We start from the raw sequence: 16343 nt of genomic DNA on the forward strand, positions 1-16343 counted from the left end.
CTTTAAACTTAAAACTTTATCTGAAGCTAATATGAAGCTTCAAATCAAGTAGATATCTTTCAACGTTAGAGTCTTTTTAGTGCCAAAGTTCCTCTTTTTGTTACTATACTTCCACCTGCAGCTCAACAGGGAAACACTGTCCAAGGAAACACAAAGAGGGAATTTGATGTTAAAAAGACTGTAAATGTGTCAGATATCCACTTGATATGACTAACTCAGACTGATGAAGCCTCATATAAGCTTCACATCAACTTTTAAATGACTGTGTGGACACACTGTGGATTTTGGCCTCCATCACTTCCATTGAAAGCACATTTGAAGGATCTTTTAATATCCAGTATGAACAGGAGGAATGATTACAGCGAGGAAAACCTCTTTCACTGTTCATATGGACACCTGACTGCTGTTTTAATGAATGATTAATAACAGTATGGCATAACTGCGATCCTATGATAGGCTATATGATGTAATTGGTGAAAAATACATTAAAAAGCACTTTCAATGCACTTATATCCGCTTACAACTACATTACAGTGTATTAATTGTTTATATACTCCTTGTAAATGCTAAATGGAGGGTTAAAATAAAATATTACCTGTTTTGGACATTAAAACCTCTAACATTAAACAAACCACTATCATCAGATTGACCCACAGTGATTCAGGACTGGTCCTGCTGGGATCGTATTAGGGTCCAGATAAGTTATGTTGCCTCTCAGGGTCACACAGAGTGTTTTCCAATAGCTGATATTGGCCAGACAAGACCAAGACTGATCATTTGGTGTGCGCGCGCGCGTGTGTGTGTGTGTGTGTGTGTGTGTGTGTGAGGGGAGGGAGGGGGGGTTGTGGTCCATGTGAAGAACGTGAACGGTCGGTGAGTCGTGCGTCGTGGTGCGTTATGGCGCGGTGTGATGTCCTACAGGAGCGCGCGTGACTTCACGGTGCGTAAAGACAGTTTTACTAGAAAATGTGTGTGCTGCGCTTTTTTACGCGCGCCGCTCCTTTCCCCTCCTAAAAGGAATCCACTCCGGTAACAGGACACTGATGATCTATTTTTAACATCCAACTCACTGAACAGGCTGATATCCAGAAGATGGACCCTCTCGACAACGCCACCGATTTTAACGCCACAAACGGGACAAACGTGTCCGCCAACTACAACTACGCCTTCAACCAGTTCATCCAGCCGGTGTGGCAGATCACACTGTGGGCTGTCGCTTATTGCAGCATCGTTGCGGTGTCTGTGGTCGGTAACGTGGTGGTTATCTGGATTATTCTGGCGCATAAACGCATGAGAACCGTCACCAACTACTTTCTGGTAAGTACCGCATGCTTTCTGTGCGTTATAGGCAGGATTGATTATTGATTCTGGTTCTATTTAAATGTTTAGTTTGTGAAAATGATCACAACTTTTAAACTTGGAGATACTGAAGGTTTGTTGTATTTGTTCCCTCAAATATGGATCAATCATCTGCAAACCATCATGAACCAACTACTGCAACACATATCAGCTGCATCCATCATGACTATTGATATAGAAGCGACGATCAGCTGCATCGATCTGTGATATGAGTACATTTATTATTTATTTGTACACCAAATAAACAAATTGTATTGGCTGACTGGCAGATATCAACACATGAGATCACTGATTTGTATAAAACCATTCAAGAAGTAAATTAACATACAGTATAAAATCAATAGTCAACATGAAATTCAATTGAAAGTGCTGCAGATTCTTGCATATTGACTTTATTTACCTTGTAGGATTCAGCTTCTCTGTAAGGATTTTATTATTATTAATGTTTGGAGTATAAAATGCCAGAGATGCCAGTTTCCCAAAGCTAAGATGACATAATGCTTGTTTCATCCAACCAACAGTCCAAATCCAAAGACATTCAGTCCAAAATCACATGAGACGAAGAAAAGCAGCAAATCATCACATTTGAGAAGCTGTAAACAGCTAATTTGGGCATTTTTCCTTGAAAAATGATTAACAACCAACTGATGAATCAACTAATCATTGCAGCTCAGACTTTATTAGCTCATAATCTGCTTCAAATGCACATATATTCATCACAGTATTTGTTTGAGAAAAAAGGATGTAAATGCAATTAATCAATGCTTTTTTATTAAAGAGTTTGTTCAGGCTCATAAATGTTCAGTATATCAGATTATATTGTACATCAGTGTGATATCAGAGGATGTCATGTTGTCCTCCGGGCAGCTCTTCCTTTTTTACTACAAGCTCTATTAATGACATGCTTGTCATTGTGATTCTGATCACACAGTGTGTGTTGGCAGAAAAAAAAGCCTCATACCTGTTCTGGGATGCAGCAGGTCATTGGGAGTTTCTTTGCAATAATGCATCACAAGTTACATTTCTAATGTGATGTGAGCCACATAAACAAGTGAAATGTTAGTATTCTGTCCTCTTTGTTTGGGAAATTTGAGATGTGCTACTGTTTTTTTTATATTTTTGGAACATGCTTACTGGATTTTGGGGTTTAGCGCTCCACTGAGAATCCTCTTCCAAATAAATGCATCACAAGTCTCTCCGGCCAGTTAATGCAGAGAGATGATTAGATTATATCTTCTGCCTTATTAACTCTGACTGCACACTTCTGGCAGTGCTGATTATAGACTCGACATAAAGTCAGTTTGCTGGTGTGTAGTTATTTATTTCAAGTAATTTTAAATCACTGTGTTGCAGGTGAACCTGGCCTTTGCAGAAGCCGCCATGTCAGCGTTCAACACGGTGATCAACTTTACCTACGCCGTTCACAACGAGTGGTACTTCGGTTTGGCGTACTGCCGCTTCCACAACTTCTTCCCCATTGCAGCCATTTTTGCCAGCATTTACTCCATGACGGCCATAGCGCTGGACAGGTGAGTGACTGTCTATATACTGTGAGAGCCGGCCTGAACAGTATCATCTTAAATCCCACACAGCCCAGGAATCTTTACGACTCTCCGCCACAGGACTGGAATTCAAAATGAGCGTTGGTACCTCGAGGCTGTGTAGGCGCAACTGGTGCAATATGGAGGAAACCTCATCTAATATAAAGGCTTTTCTCACAGTTCTTGCTTACATGGTTCTATGAAAGGTTATGAAAAAAAGAAAACAAGAGTGAGGCTGTACTAACCCAGCAAACATTGAGACGTTGAATGACCGATGTTCGTCCAATCAAGATGTCTCGTTACGGTTCAAAAATAGTTCCGAAGTGGTAATTGTGCCAATGTTTGGGATGTTACCTGGACATCAGCTGGACGTCCTTCCTGGGCGTTTGAGTTTATGTACACAGTGTCCATTCTGCAGCTTTATATACATCCTATATGTCCAGATTAACAACTTAATATGCTTTACGTTCTGAAATGGTCCAATCAACATCCTGTCTGACCCGGACGTCTGTTACACATCTTAACAACGCGTCACTCTCAAGACGATCCTGATAATAAATTATACATAAACAAACACACAGGAAACAGATTAAGTATCTTAGTTAATACAAGACATATGCATCATTTTTTTACAGAAACACAGACTCAGTATTGACATGCAACAGTATTTTATTAGCATAAACAACACAGAAAAAAGGTGATCATCAAAAGTACAGCTTCTTGTAGATAAATGACAGTTTGAACTCCCATCTGATGGACTTTTCTCCAGTTTCCACTGAGTCACTGCAAAAGGGCTAATGCTAATGCTAACTGGAGCTCAACTCTGCATCAACATCAATAGGTGAACTCTCTCCAGCACCAAACAGGAAGCAGCAAACTGGTTAGTTACTATAACAGCCAAAAAAACTCCTCAAATACCATCACACACACACACGATAGACAATTAATTAACAGTGTTATGAGTCGGTGTTTAATTCGGTGTGTATTTGATCCATCAACCAGCACGTATTTAAGTGAGTAATCTTAGTTTTTAAAATGGTTCACCTCTCATTCCCACCAGCTTCTCCCATTAAATAGCCCAGTGAACCAACACAGGCTGGTAACGAGTTTATACAGTTTATCTTTATGGATTATATTGATGCCCAATCGACAAGAACGACGGCTTTTATCTTGTGTTTCTAGTGTTTTTGTGGACATATAAGGAATTGGTAATGTCACATCTCTTAAAGGTAGTTTGGCTTCATATTTTCCCCAGAAAGCACAGAGGGGCCTCAGTTTAATTCAAACTGCTAATATGTATATTTTTTAACATTTTGTCACCACTACAGAAACACCAGCTAACTGCTAGAGTATGATAAGGTTGTCTGACGTTGACTGCTGTAAGTTATTGGTTTGATTAATGGTTTAAAGTCTAATAATGTGTGTTTGTATTGATTACTGACGGTGGCTGATTGTTCTCAGTTTCCAGCGGCAGTATGCAGTAAATGGTTGCCCTTTATGTGTGTGCGTGTTTTTTAAACTACTTTCCTAATTAAACACGATGTGCTTGATGGTGTTATTAATGACTCCTGATGAAACTTGAAAGCTCAGCATTCTCGTTGCCCTTTAAGCTTCTCTTTTTATAAGTCACATTAACATTTATTCACCTGGAAAAAGCTGATATTTCCCTGTACAATATGACCTCCTCTTTCTATCACCTGCTGTGTGTCTGCAGTTCATTTACTGGTTTTTCAAACATGATTTCAGGAGTTAAACCTATGACTTTGTATCCAGGCTGCTGCTGTTTCTACTGTATTTCATGCAGTTTGCAGGGTTTCCAACATCCAGTAGCTTAAACTGTTGGTAGTTAATGGTTGAAGGTGGTTTCTGTTGAAGGCAGCTGTATTAACTGTGTAGCTGTTTTAACATTGTAAAAATGCAAATGTGATTGTCTTAGTTGATATGATCTAAGAAACGTTAACCCAAAAAAAATGTATTTGCAAAAAGAGTCAATCAGCGTGTTGTATCTGTTGTTTCTCTTCCCAGTTGTTATTCAGTTATAACTTAATTAATCAATTAGCATTTTTTTTGGCTGTTTTTTCAGAACAAACCACTGAAAACACAAGGGCAGTTTCTGCTCCATTGTTCAACAGTTTTTCTAAGCAGGATGGGCAATCATCTCAAAAGGAATCTAGTTGTAGTTTTACACATTGTCTTTAGATTTGTCAAACTTTCAGAGTCTTTTCAATGTCTTCTAGTGTCTGGTAGACATTACATCAACATGAACCTCTCCCAGTCAAATCATAAATTCAACCAAAGATAAACATCTGGTTCTTCAGTAGAAAGTCGAAGGTCCCGAAAGTTCCCACAATATGTGTTTACTTGTTACACTATACGGGAAAGAAGAGGGAAGAAAACTCCACCATTTCTCTGCTATATTAGAAAACTAAATCAATATGTCCACTGTGTGTATGTACAAATACACACAAACAGACACACACACTCTGTAACACACATTAACACAAACACATGACTGTTAGCTTACACTGGTGGTTACACAAAACCAGCCTCAAATACCAAAAACATGGCTGATTGGAAGCTATTGAGGAAAATAAAAGCTTTGAGAAATGGTTGGTAATCATGTAAAATACTCTGTTTTACATATTGTTACTACATAACTTAACAGAAAAATGTCTGTCTGTCTTTGTGTGAACAAATTTCAGATTGAAACTGTCGTAGTGAGGACATTTCTGCATTATGAGGACATGTTGGTGGGTTCTCACATCATCAAAGGGCTGTTTGAGGGTGAAGACTTGGTTTTACAGTTAAGGTTGATTTAGGTTAGGATAAGGGAAAGGGTTTGGGTTAAAGGGGATGTATTATGCTTTTCCTTATTTTCAGACATATATATAATGTCACAATGTCAGACGTTCATGTTAAAAGTGGCCGATGTGTCAAATAACGAGGTAAATGTATGTAGCAGTAATCCCTATTAGCAGCTTCAGATTGCTCTGAACACTAAGTTTCCAACGTTTTTTCTACTTTCAGCCCGAACTGACATCAGTCCGTGACGGATTTCTTTATATGGACATCTGCTACGTGCACAGTGTGCGAGTTTGCTGCTCTGCTCCTGGAGTAGTTACGCCAAGCCACGACTCCATTACACAGCACAGCAAAGTAAAATAAATAGTTTACCTGTTGGAGGTTCGCTGGTTGTCTGCAGCTCTTCATAAAACATCATCATCACTGTGGCTGTTTCTGCTTGTACTCTTCCTCCCTGCATTATTTCTAACTGATCCACTGAACAAATAACTCCAAATAGCTCCAAATGTTGTTGTTTCGACCGGTTTTTAGCACTGCTAACAAAGCTCCGCTAATTCAGTGAGGAACATGTTTTTACTTCCTGTATATTCTTCACAATAAAAGTCTCCCATTAGTTACTCATTGAAAAGCTTTTAATGAAGCTGTAAAGCAGGAAATGTTTGGTTTGCATTGACGGTAAAATTACACAACTCTGGGGGTGGGGGGCCTTAAAGAGACAGGAGCTAAAACAGAGTGTAAGAGAAAGTGGGTATATTGAGTTGCTGCATAAAGGGCCAGTATAAGATAAAATAAAAATAAGAGTTTTTTGAACTGTGAATCATGCAGAGCTACTCTAGTGGAGTCCAAAACTAAAAATTTAGAGCTGAAATAAGCAGAATAGGTCCTCTTTAAGTATTTAGTTGTGATGGTTCAGGTTGTGGTTGGGGGCTAGTGAATGCATTATGTCAGTGAGGGTCCTGACAACTAACTTTAGGGACAAACATTTGTTTACACAGTCACATTGTGGGGTCCTCATAACGTAATTCATTAAATTTTGACTTGGTTCAAGGTTAGGGTCTCCAGGAAATGAATATAAGTTGATGTAATGTCCTCTGAATTGATGGAAACATGATTGTGTGTGTGTGTGTGTGTGTGTGTGTGTGTGTGTGTGTGTTTGCTAGATACATGGCTATTATCCATCCCCTGCAGCAGAGGCTGACCTCTACAGAGACCCGTGTGGTGATCGGTGTGATCTGGATACTGGCTCTGCTTCTGGCCTTCCCTCAGTACTACTTCTCGTCCACCACCGTGCTGCCTGGACGCACCGTCTGCTACATAGATTGGCCTGAATACACCACCGTGGACTTCAAGAAGATGTGAGTACCTGTGGGGAACACAGTAGACCATGAAACCAACAGAAGGTTCTGCTTTACTGAGAAGCTGTAAAAGAAAAGTTCTTTACACTTCTAGCAAAAATGAAGCAATATTATCATTCATTTGTAGTCATGTTTGTGTTCACCAGATGAATTTAAGTCCAATAATCGCTCTTCTTTAAGCTTCCTTTGGTCACTTTCAGTTCCTGAGATCTACTGTACTATACTCTACTACTATAGTTGCCAACTTTATCTCTCTGTTGTATTTGTTACTTCTAGGCTGGATTACTGCAATTCATTATTATCAGGCTGCTCTAACGAGTCTCTACAGACTCTCCAGCTGGTCCAGAATGCTGCTGCACATCTACTGATAAAAACTAGGAAAACAGATCATATTTCACCCATTTTAGCTTCTCTGCACTGGCTTCCTGTAAAATCCAGAGTAGAATTTCAAATCTTTCTCTTCACCTACAAAGCCTGTAATGATCAGGCTCCATCATATCTTAAAGAGCTCATAGTACCCTACTGGGAGGCAGCGCCTTCAACTATCAGGAGGCATGTTTAAGAGTAGGCTTAAAACTTTACTTTTTGATTAACTTTATAGTGAAACTTTATCAAAGTTTCTGCTATAGGCCTAGACTGCCGGGGGACTTCCCATGATGCACTGAGCTCCTCTCCTCCTCCTCCTCCTCCTCCTCCTCCTCCTCCTCCTCCTCCTCTCCATCTGTACACATTCATATCCCATTAATGCTTGTTACTAACTTGGCATCTTCCCCGTAGTGTTGTGCTTTCTCATCTCGCAGATATTTATGAATCTGTGGTTGTGGACCGCCTGCTGCCCTCGTGGTCCTGCTTAACACCTGCTGCTACTAGAATATTAGTCATGTTTTATTATTAGTATCATTGTTATTGTTATTATTGTTGTTGCTGTGCGTCTCGGTGTCTCTCTCTCCTCTCTTCCTCCTTCTTTCTCTCTCAACCCAACCAGTCAAAGCAGATGGCCGCCCACCTAGAGCCACTCGAGGTTTCCTCCTGTTAAAGGGGAGTTTTTCTTTGTTGTTGTCGCCAAATGTTGCTCATGGGGGAATGTTGGGTGTCTGTAAATTAAAGAGAAAACTTCTGTTGTGATTTGGTGCTGTATAGATTCAACTGTCACTCTCAGTGCTCTCATAGCGTCGTTTTGAGCCGCAGCAGGCAGCTGTTTTCATAAAAAAAAGTTCTAAAAAGCCACTGTACACTACCTGCTCAGCACCAAACGGCAAACAGACACAGTTAGCTGTAGACTAGCTGGTGAACATAGTGGAGCATTTAGCAGCTAAAGAGCCAGATATTTCCCTCAGGAGTTGGTGGAGAACAAAAACAGAGCTAAAAGAGAGTGAATATTGGACTTACATTCACCAGGTGGACAGAAACACGACTCCACATGAATGATAATGTTGCTCCGTAACTGCTGGATGTGGAAATAAGCAACTGTTTGCTAACAAGTTCAACACATCAACTTAAAAGGTGATGATATGTCAGTGTTGTGTTCACTATTTGTTGTGAATATAATTTAATGCAGGTTTAATTGTTCCTTTAGAGCTGCAACAAGTCATGAAATTCAGGCCTAGTTTGGACACTAATTAAAAGGCTAAAGTGCTGATTTGATCTGGTGGACCTGGTGTAAAACTGGTTCCCATTTTGAATGTGCTCTCATGTTCCATCAGGGACCAGAATAATAACCTAAGGAAATAAACAGTTGGTTGTTAAGCTGAGCTCTTCTTTCAGTATTTCCTGGCTTCTCTTCAGGCTGCTCAGGGGTTAGACTCCCCCAGGAGGTCATTTATTTCTTTTAGGGTCAAACCCTTAAAAAGAAAGTCATTCTGACTGCTGGTATTTCAAGAATTTGATGCTCAGTAACCTTATTATTCCATGCTTACGAGCCTATATTAATCCTGTGGCAATAACACACCTTTGTGGTTAATAAGGTCTGATCCCTTGTCGTCCCACACTGGATATGATACCTGCTGCTGCTGCTGCAGAGAAGCTTCATCCAGGCTGACACGGAGCAATAACCTTTCCCTTGAGGGATTAATTTAGTATATGAGAAAATAAACCCCTGTAGCTAAAATGAATCCCGCTCCGGTGATGAATCTGTCTACGAGTGCTTGATTGCCTCAGGAAATATGTGGAGCTAAAAGAGGAAAAGGGGGCTTCTTAAATTAATGCCTTGTAATCACCCATCTCTTCCTCTTTAATACACCTTCCCAACATCTGTGCAAATTAAAGCATCTTTAATTTAGTGGTTCTGATGTCTTGAGGCCGAGCTCGTTGCAGAGAAATCACTTCCATGTTGGTTTGTGTATTCTGTGTGTTTGTGTTTTAATGGATGTGTGAACAATAATGAAGATAATATTAAATGTTTAAACCAGTGGTTTCCAACCTTTTTGGCTTGTGACATCTTACAAAAAAGTAGAGTCTGTTTGAGGCTCTTTATCTTCTTCTCACATGATTTAATTTGCTGTCAGTAATTATTACTCAAAGAGGACCAATTATCCAATATTTCACAACAAAAGCAAATACTGGAGAAACTTCCAAGATATGAATACAAGTTTGTGTAGAAGAACTTTATTTTCGCTGCTTCCATTAATCACCTTTGATTCGTCTTGTGATCCTTTGAAGAGGAACAACCTCGGCGAGCTACAACAGTAAAATATCACTTATGCATCAGTATTAAGAATATGAGAGTAAGACTTAAAGATACCTTCCATATATATATATATATAAATACTCTGCTTTAAATAATCATTTGTGTCTAATCTAAAAGTTCAATTACTTCATTAAAATCCTCAAAGAATCGATGAATATGTCAATATTTTTCATTCTAGACCACGATTGGCTCTAAACTAATTGTGATGTCACACATCCTGCTCGTAGGTTCACGAGTTAAACTGAGATTTCAGGTGAAAACAGAGAAACTTTCCTCCTTCAGCAGATGAATGTGAAACAAACTCTGAACAGAGAAGAAGAACAAACATCCAACTGAAGGAACGAGAACAAAAAACATGATTTTGACAAGGACTCTTATTCATAGGAGTATTTTTACACTGCTGTATTGGTACTTTTACTTAAAGGGTAACTACACACTAAATTATTTGTGTTGTACACATAATCACTATGTTGGCATATGATGTTAATACAGATGATTTTCCCAACAATACACATATTTAAAAACAGCTTTTTCTCAAAATTTGCTTATTTCTGGCTGCTTGGATTTGACAATTCAGTTCAGCCTCTCTAATCGTGGCGTATTAGGCAAGAAGTCTATTTTGTATTCATTATTTCAACCTTTATTTACACAGCGTGGTCCAATGAGAGCAGAAACACTCTCTTTTGCATGACAACCTTGTTTAAAAAGGGCAATAAAAAAATATAAATGTCATGAAGGCAAATAAGTGATAAGATATATATATAGGAGATGTATATCAGTTGCTATATCAAGTGTCTATATCACGCTGCATGTATAGTAGATGAATAAATGAGTATCAGATTAGATCGTTAGCTATAGCTTGGTGACACTACCTGCCATTAATTTTTACCCTAATTTGGTGGCACGTTAATGTCAAGAATTTCTTATAATTACCACCAGTTCGTTTAATATTGTCACAAACCGGCTCAATGAATGTGACAAAGAGGGGAAGCAAGTCAGGTTCAGGTGCCAATTATTTGTTTTATTTGAAACTAAAACAAATATAACTATATACAAAAGGCATGAGGTGTGGAGAGTAACTGCATCAGTTGTGTATGCAGTGTGTGGATGAGTGAGATGTTTATATGCTTCTGTTGAATGCAAAAGAAAAATACCAAAACAAACCAAAACCGGGAGAGATGTGGATCCCAGGAGAGAGAGAGAGAGACAATGGATCAGAGTGGTATTTATAGCCTTGGTCGAGGCCTATCCAGGTGTCCCTGCATTACCCTAACGACCCTCCCTGACTGCCAGCTCCTGCAGAAAGTGGCCAGGTAAACCACTGCGGGCAGAAAGGGAGGGGTCGTAACAATATTTAATCCAATACAGGCTGGATTCAACTAAACAACACTAAGCGCTGTGCACCAGCAGTTCTGAAAAACTATATTTAAACATCATTAATCTCTTTTTCCTCTTTCACTCATTTCCTTTTTGTCGTGTCTCCTGGTGAACCTGCTGTAGGTACTATGTTTGCGTGACACTCCTGATCTACTTCCTGCCCCTTGGCATCATGGGATGTGCATACACGACCGTGGGCGTTACCCTCTGGGCGAGTGAGATTCCCGGAGACTCCTCTCAACACTACAAAGAGCAGCTTATTGCAAAACGCAAGGTGATGCTAACACACACACACACACACACACACTGCTACCAGTTGTGTCTTCCCCTGCAGCCTCCTGAGTGGCCGTGCACCATCATTAAACACTATCGTTTCATTTAATGGCTTTTTAATCCCCATTTGAAAACAAACACAAATTGAAAAGATTATTTTAAACCCTCTGCGCCTCCACGTCTCCTCCCTGTTGTTGTCTGCGGCAGGTGGTGAAGATGATGATTGTGGTGGTTTGTACCTTCGCTGTCTGCTGGCTGCCCTATCATATCTACTTCTTACTGCACCAGTTCTTCCCCGATCTGTTCGAGCACCGCTACATCCAACAGGTCTACCTGGCTATCATGTGTCTGGCAATGAGCTCCACCATGTACAACCCAATCATCTACTACTGCCTCAACATCAGGTAGGAAATCAGCTTTACTTTACGATTTACAAAATGGCCGCCTGTGTGGGACGTTCATCTGTTTCCCTATCGTTTGTGTAGGCTCATGTGGTAGATAATCTATATTTGTGTCTATAATCCTGTTAAATCCATCCTGTTATTAAATATTTGTCCACCTCTCGGCAGGTTCAGAGCAGGTTTCCAGCAGGTGTTTTGTTGCTGTGCTTCCACCGTCGCCAAAGAGGAGCTCGAGCTCAAATCACCCCGCTACCTGCAAACACAGGTGTGTGAGAGAAAGACTGACTGACTGTTCACACAGAATGCAAAGTCAATTTTAGAGGTGGTGAGATTGCATTGAAAAACAATTAAAAGACAAAATTAGATGCAATTTGCACAGGAAGATGCTAACTGATGCAAGTGCGCAAGTTAAAAATGTTTCCATTAAGCAAAAAACTGGGGCTTTATGAATCTGCTTCATGGATGTACAGAGACGAGAGGAGGAAGGAGAGAGACTGGAGGGAAATAACTGCAGTGTCTGATGAGTGCTGAATTCAGTCAGAAGTTGAGCTGAACTCAAACTCACAGACATGGTTGGTGCGTCTGTTGCTAGCTAGCTAACAGCTAACGTCTGTCAGTTGGTACACTGGCTGTTTGGGGCAAATAGTCCAATGGTCAGTCGTGAGAATGATGCAAGGCGTAAATTTGCTTTGCTTTCTGTCTGAACATACCTTGAGAAAGATCTTTTCCCCCCCACCATCCCACCAAAGATTATCATCTTTTAAGTTGATATGTTGAACTTGCTAGCAAAGAGTTGCTTATTTCCACATCCAGCAGTTACGGAGCAACATTCATTTGGAGTCGTGTTTCTGTCCACCTGGTGAATGTAAGTTCAATATTCACTCTCTTTTAGTTCTGTTTTTGCTCTCTACCAACTCCTGAGGGAAATATCTGGCTCTTTAGCTGCTAAATGCTCCGCTATGTTCACCAGCTAGTCTACAGCTAACTGTGTCTGTTTACCGTTTGGCGCTAAGCAGGTAGTGTACAGTGGCTTTTTAGAGCTTTTTCACTCTGAAAAAACTGCCGTTTCTGCTGGAAATAACAGTTGTGTGTAACAGATGTGGGCTGTAAAACCAAAACAAAGGGCTGAAAGAGGCTAAAACGGAGAACGGCAGAGAGAACGATAATTCTGCAGGTTCATCACTATGAGTGACTCCTTTCACATTACATGTTGTCATTTGATTCATCGTGAATATAAAAATATTGATTTGTGCAGCAGAATTTCACTGATTTCATGAATCTAATGATAACTTAACCGTCTCTATTTCCAGGTGAGCATATATCGAGCCAGTCGGATGGAGACCGTTGTTTCCACTGCCGTCAACCCTGCAGCGGTGGAGAAAAAGAGGTCAGAGCTGCCATCCTGCGGCCCTCAGAGCCTGCCTCATGTGGAGGTCACATCCAACGGCTCGGCTCAGAGACGTTCACCAGAAGCCTGAACAGTCCCTCACATTAGAGCGAACACCATCATGAGTCATTCAGTGTGGAAACAAAGTCCTGATGTATGACAAGCAGCGGCTCCAACCTGGCGTTAACGTCATCTACTGTTGTACAGGCCAAGTGCATTTATTTAGCCATGTTATTGTGTTTCAACCAGCTAGCCAAGTGCATTAATACCCAGCGGATGCCTGCAGCGTCAGTGGATGTCTTGAGGAAATGTCTTGAAAACATAAAGTAGACGTGAACCTCAGATGCCCGATAGCGGCAGTGGAAACACGGCAGTGGAACTCACACTGGTTTGCTTCATCACTCAGCATGTGTGCGGCGCCGACACTTGACCCCCGGCATTCTCGGGCGAGTTTTGGAAAACGTGATCCTGCGCTTCCCTTGGCAACAGTGTCACGTCAAGTTGAGTTCATAACGATGCTGTGTTTGTGTTGAGAGGCAGACAGACAGTGTGTGTGTGTGTGTGTGTGTGTGTGTGTGGGGAGAGCTAGCACCTGTTGGACAGGATTAGCCCCTTGTTTTGACAATGTGTAGAGCAGGGTTCAGTCTGCAGCAGCTAGGTCACAGGCCGACTAAATATAGAGGACCGGGCAAAGGAAAAAAGACACATATAGAAGGATTTATGAAGTGTTAAAGGAAAGAAGTGAACAAGAAAACATGAGAAGCTTCACTACAGCGAGTGATTTACTCAAGTACTATACTTAAGTACAGTTTGGGGTATTTCTGTTTTATGCTACTTTATACTTCCACTCCACCACATTTATTTGACAGCTTTAGTTACAAGTTACTTTTCAGATTAAAATTTTACATGAAATAATGTAATGAACTCACAAAATACAAAAGATAATTAAAGTTTAAAGGATAAAGCTGGTGATTTTCTATATTTTTCTTATTGTCAACAAATGTCATGTTTGGAGCCAAACCAACAATGGCTGCACCGGGTGACATGTTCCTTCATTATGAAGAGTTTGGTCACGTTAACTTGTTTAGAAATGACTCCAAAGACTCATAACAGTGATCATATTTTCAGTCTCCAGAGAGTAGTTTTGTGTAAGACAGACGCCACTGAGCATGTGCAGGAACACAGTTCTGTTTACAGCTTCACTAGCTTGTTGTGCTACATATCACAACCTCTGGACTTTGTACTGAAATTCTTTGAGAAATGTGCAATGTAATACACTCTAGTACACTCACAGAACTACTCTCTGGAGACTGAAAATGTGATCACTGTTATTAGTCTTTGGAGGCGTTTCTAAACAAAGTAACATGACCAAACTCTTCATGATGAAGGAACATGTCATCCAGTGCAGCGGTGAGACTCACTCATGTGTTTTTAATAGTTTTTGGACAATAACAGAGGAACAAGATATATCAGGCTTTGGATACACACACAATACTTGTTAGTAGATCAGTTCATTGTTGGTTTGGATCCAAACATGAAATTTATTAACAAGAAGAAAAGTATAGAATCCTTTAAACCAGTGGTTTCCAACCTTTTTGTCTTGTGAGCTCTGTTGTGTCTCCTTGTCACATTTCACATGTCTATGAGTTGTTAACAGCTCCACCAAATAGTGATTTTTCCCTCTAAACTTCTCACATGCTTTCATTTCAATAAATGTTCAAATGATCCAATATTTCAGCAAAAATCAAAGATTAGAGGAAAAAGTCCAAAAACTGAAAACAGATTCGTGTATCAGAACTTTATCTGCTGACCCTTTGGAGGGGCCCCGACCCCTAGGTTGGGAACCACTGGACTAAACTAGCTAACTGTATATAAAGTAGTGTAAACTAGCTCCACCTCCAGCAGCTACAACAGTAACATGCTGCTCTAACACTGATGCTTCACTATTAATAATCTAATGATGTCATATATAATAATATATCAGTCAAATGGGACATTTTACTGCAAAACAAATACTTTTACTTTTAATATTTTAAGTAAATTTAGCTGATAATACTCCTGTACTAATGAGGATTTAATATCCAGGAGTTTTACTTGTGATGGAGTATTTTTTAATTGTGGTATTGGTATTTTTACATGATTACTCGTGTTATCAAATGCATCTCTGTTTACAAGCTGTAGATCAGGGGAGGAGGTGCGTCACCGGGGAGGAATGACGCTATTTCAGCCTCGCAGACAACAGCTGCTCAAAACAAAGCGATGAATGTCCACGTACAGTTTTACTGGACTGTGTAACTGCTCGACTGTTTACTGTTGTGTGAGTGTGTGAGGACCAAATATTATGATGTCTATGATTTATGAAGACATCTTTTCATTTAATAGTTCAGTGCTGTTTCCATTACAGAACAGTTTGTGCAGTAGTAGTTGTGGCTTTTTTCAAGGTTCACTTCACCCAAATTGGAAAAAAAAAAGTTTTCTCACCTACCTCTAGTGGTATGTATGCATGCATATTGTTTTTATTTTACTGTATATGTGCAGGTTTTTAGCTTTCAGACTGCAAGATTTTAGCTGCCACGTCAGAAATAGACTTGTGAGATGGGGAGAGCATTTTGGGCACCCATGGTTTTCATCTTTGGACGAGTTTAGGCGACTCATACAGTGGTCGCAGTTCTCCTGTGACTCGGATGGGCATGAAATTCTCCTGGATCAAAAGTACAAAAGATAAATGACTGCATCAGACAATATCTGGACCTTGATAAGTCAAATTTACAAGCCTGTGGACATAAACAGTTCAGGGTAGAAATTAACTATGACTCCCATGATGCATTATGCTATGAAACATCCAATCACCAAGCTTAAATGCTGTTACATGTGCTGCAAACAATTCTGAGTTAATTTTGGATGAATTTATCAACTATGATCTTGTGTTTTGTTCATAACTGCATCAACAAAGCATTTTGAATAGACTCTGACTGGCTGAGGCTCATGGGTATTGTAGTATTTTAAATCGTCCGCCAAAACTGCTGGAAAAAAAACATGATTTTTCAGAAACAGATTTTCAATAATCAAAACTGGTAGCCTCAACATAAACTTACAGCCTTGTTCAATTGTCTGTGAAATAAGTTTCTATGTTAAAAAAAACACTGAGGATGATGTTTAAAG

At 40.0% G+C, this 16343-nt stretch overlaps 1 protein-coding gene across 1 annotated transcript; it reads left to right on the forward strand.

Annotated features, from left to right (window-relative positions):
- The first annotated feature begins 929 nt into the window (after positions 1-929).
- LOC122968061 (substance-P receptor-like) lies at positions 930-13865 on the forward strand. The gene is made up of 7 exons (XM_044333009.1): positions 930-1317; positions 2713-2888; positions 6863-7057; positions 11244-11394; positions 11601-11797; positions 11963-12059; positions 13105-13865. Exons 1-7 carry the CDS (start codon positions 1093-1095, stop codon positions 13270-13272), a joined length of 1209 nt encoding a protein of 402 aa, XP_044188944.1. The 5' UTR covers positions 930-1092; the 3' UTR covers positions 13273-13865.
- Positions 13866-16343: the final 2478 nt, after the last annotated feature.

The sequence above is a fragment of the Thunnus albacares genome, chromosome 18, assembly GCF_914725855.1.
Source record: "Thunnus albacares chromosome 18, fThuAlb1.1, whole genome shotgun sequence".
Classification (NCBI taxonomy): domain Eukaryota; kingdom Metazoa; phylum Chordata; class Actinopteri; order Scombriformes; family Scombridae; genus Thunnus; species Thunnus albacares.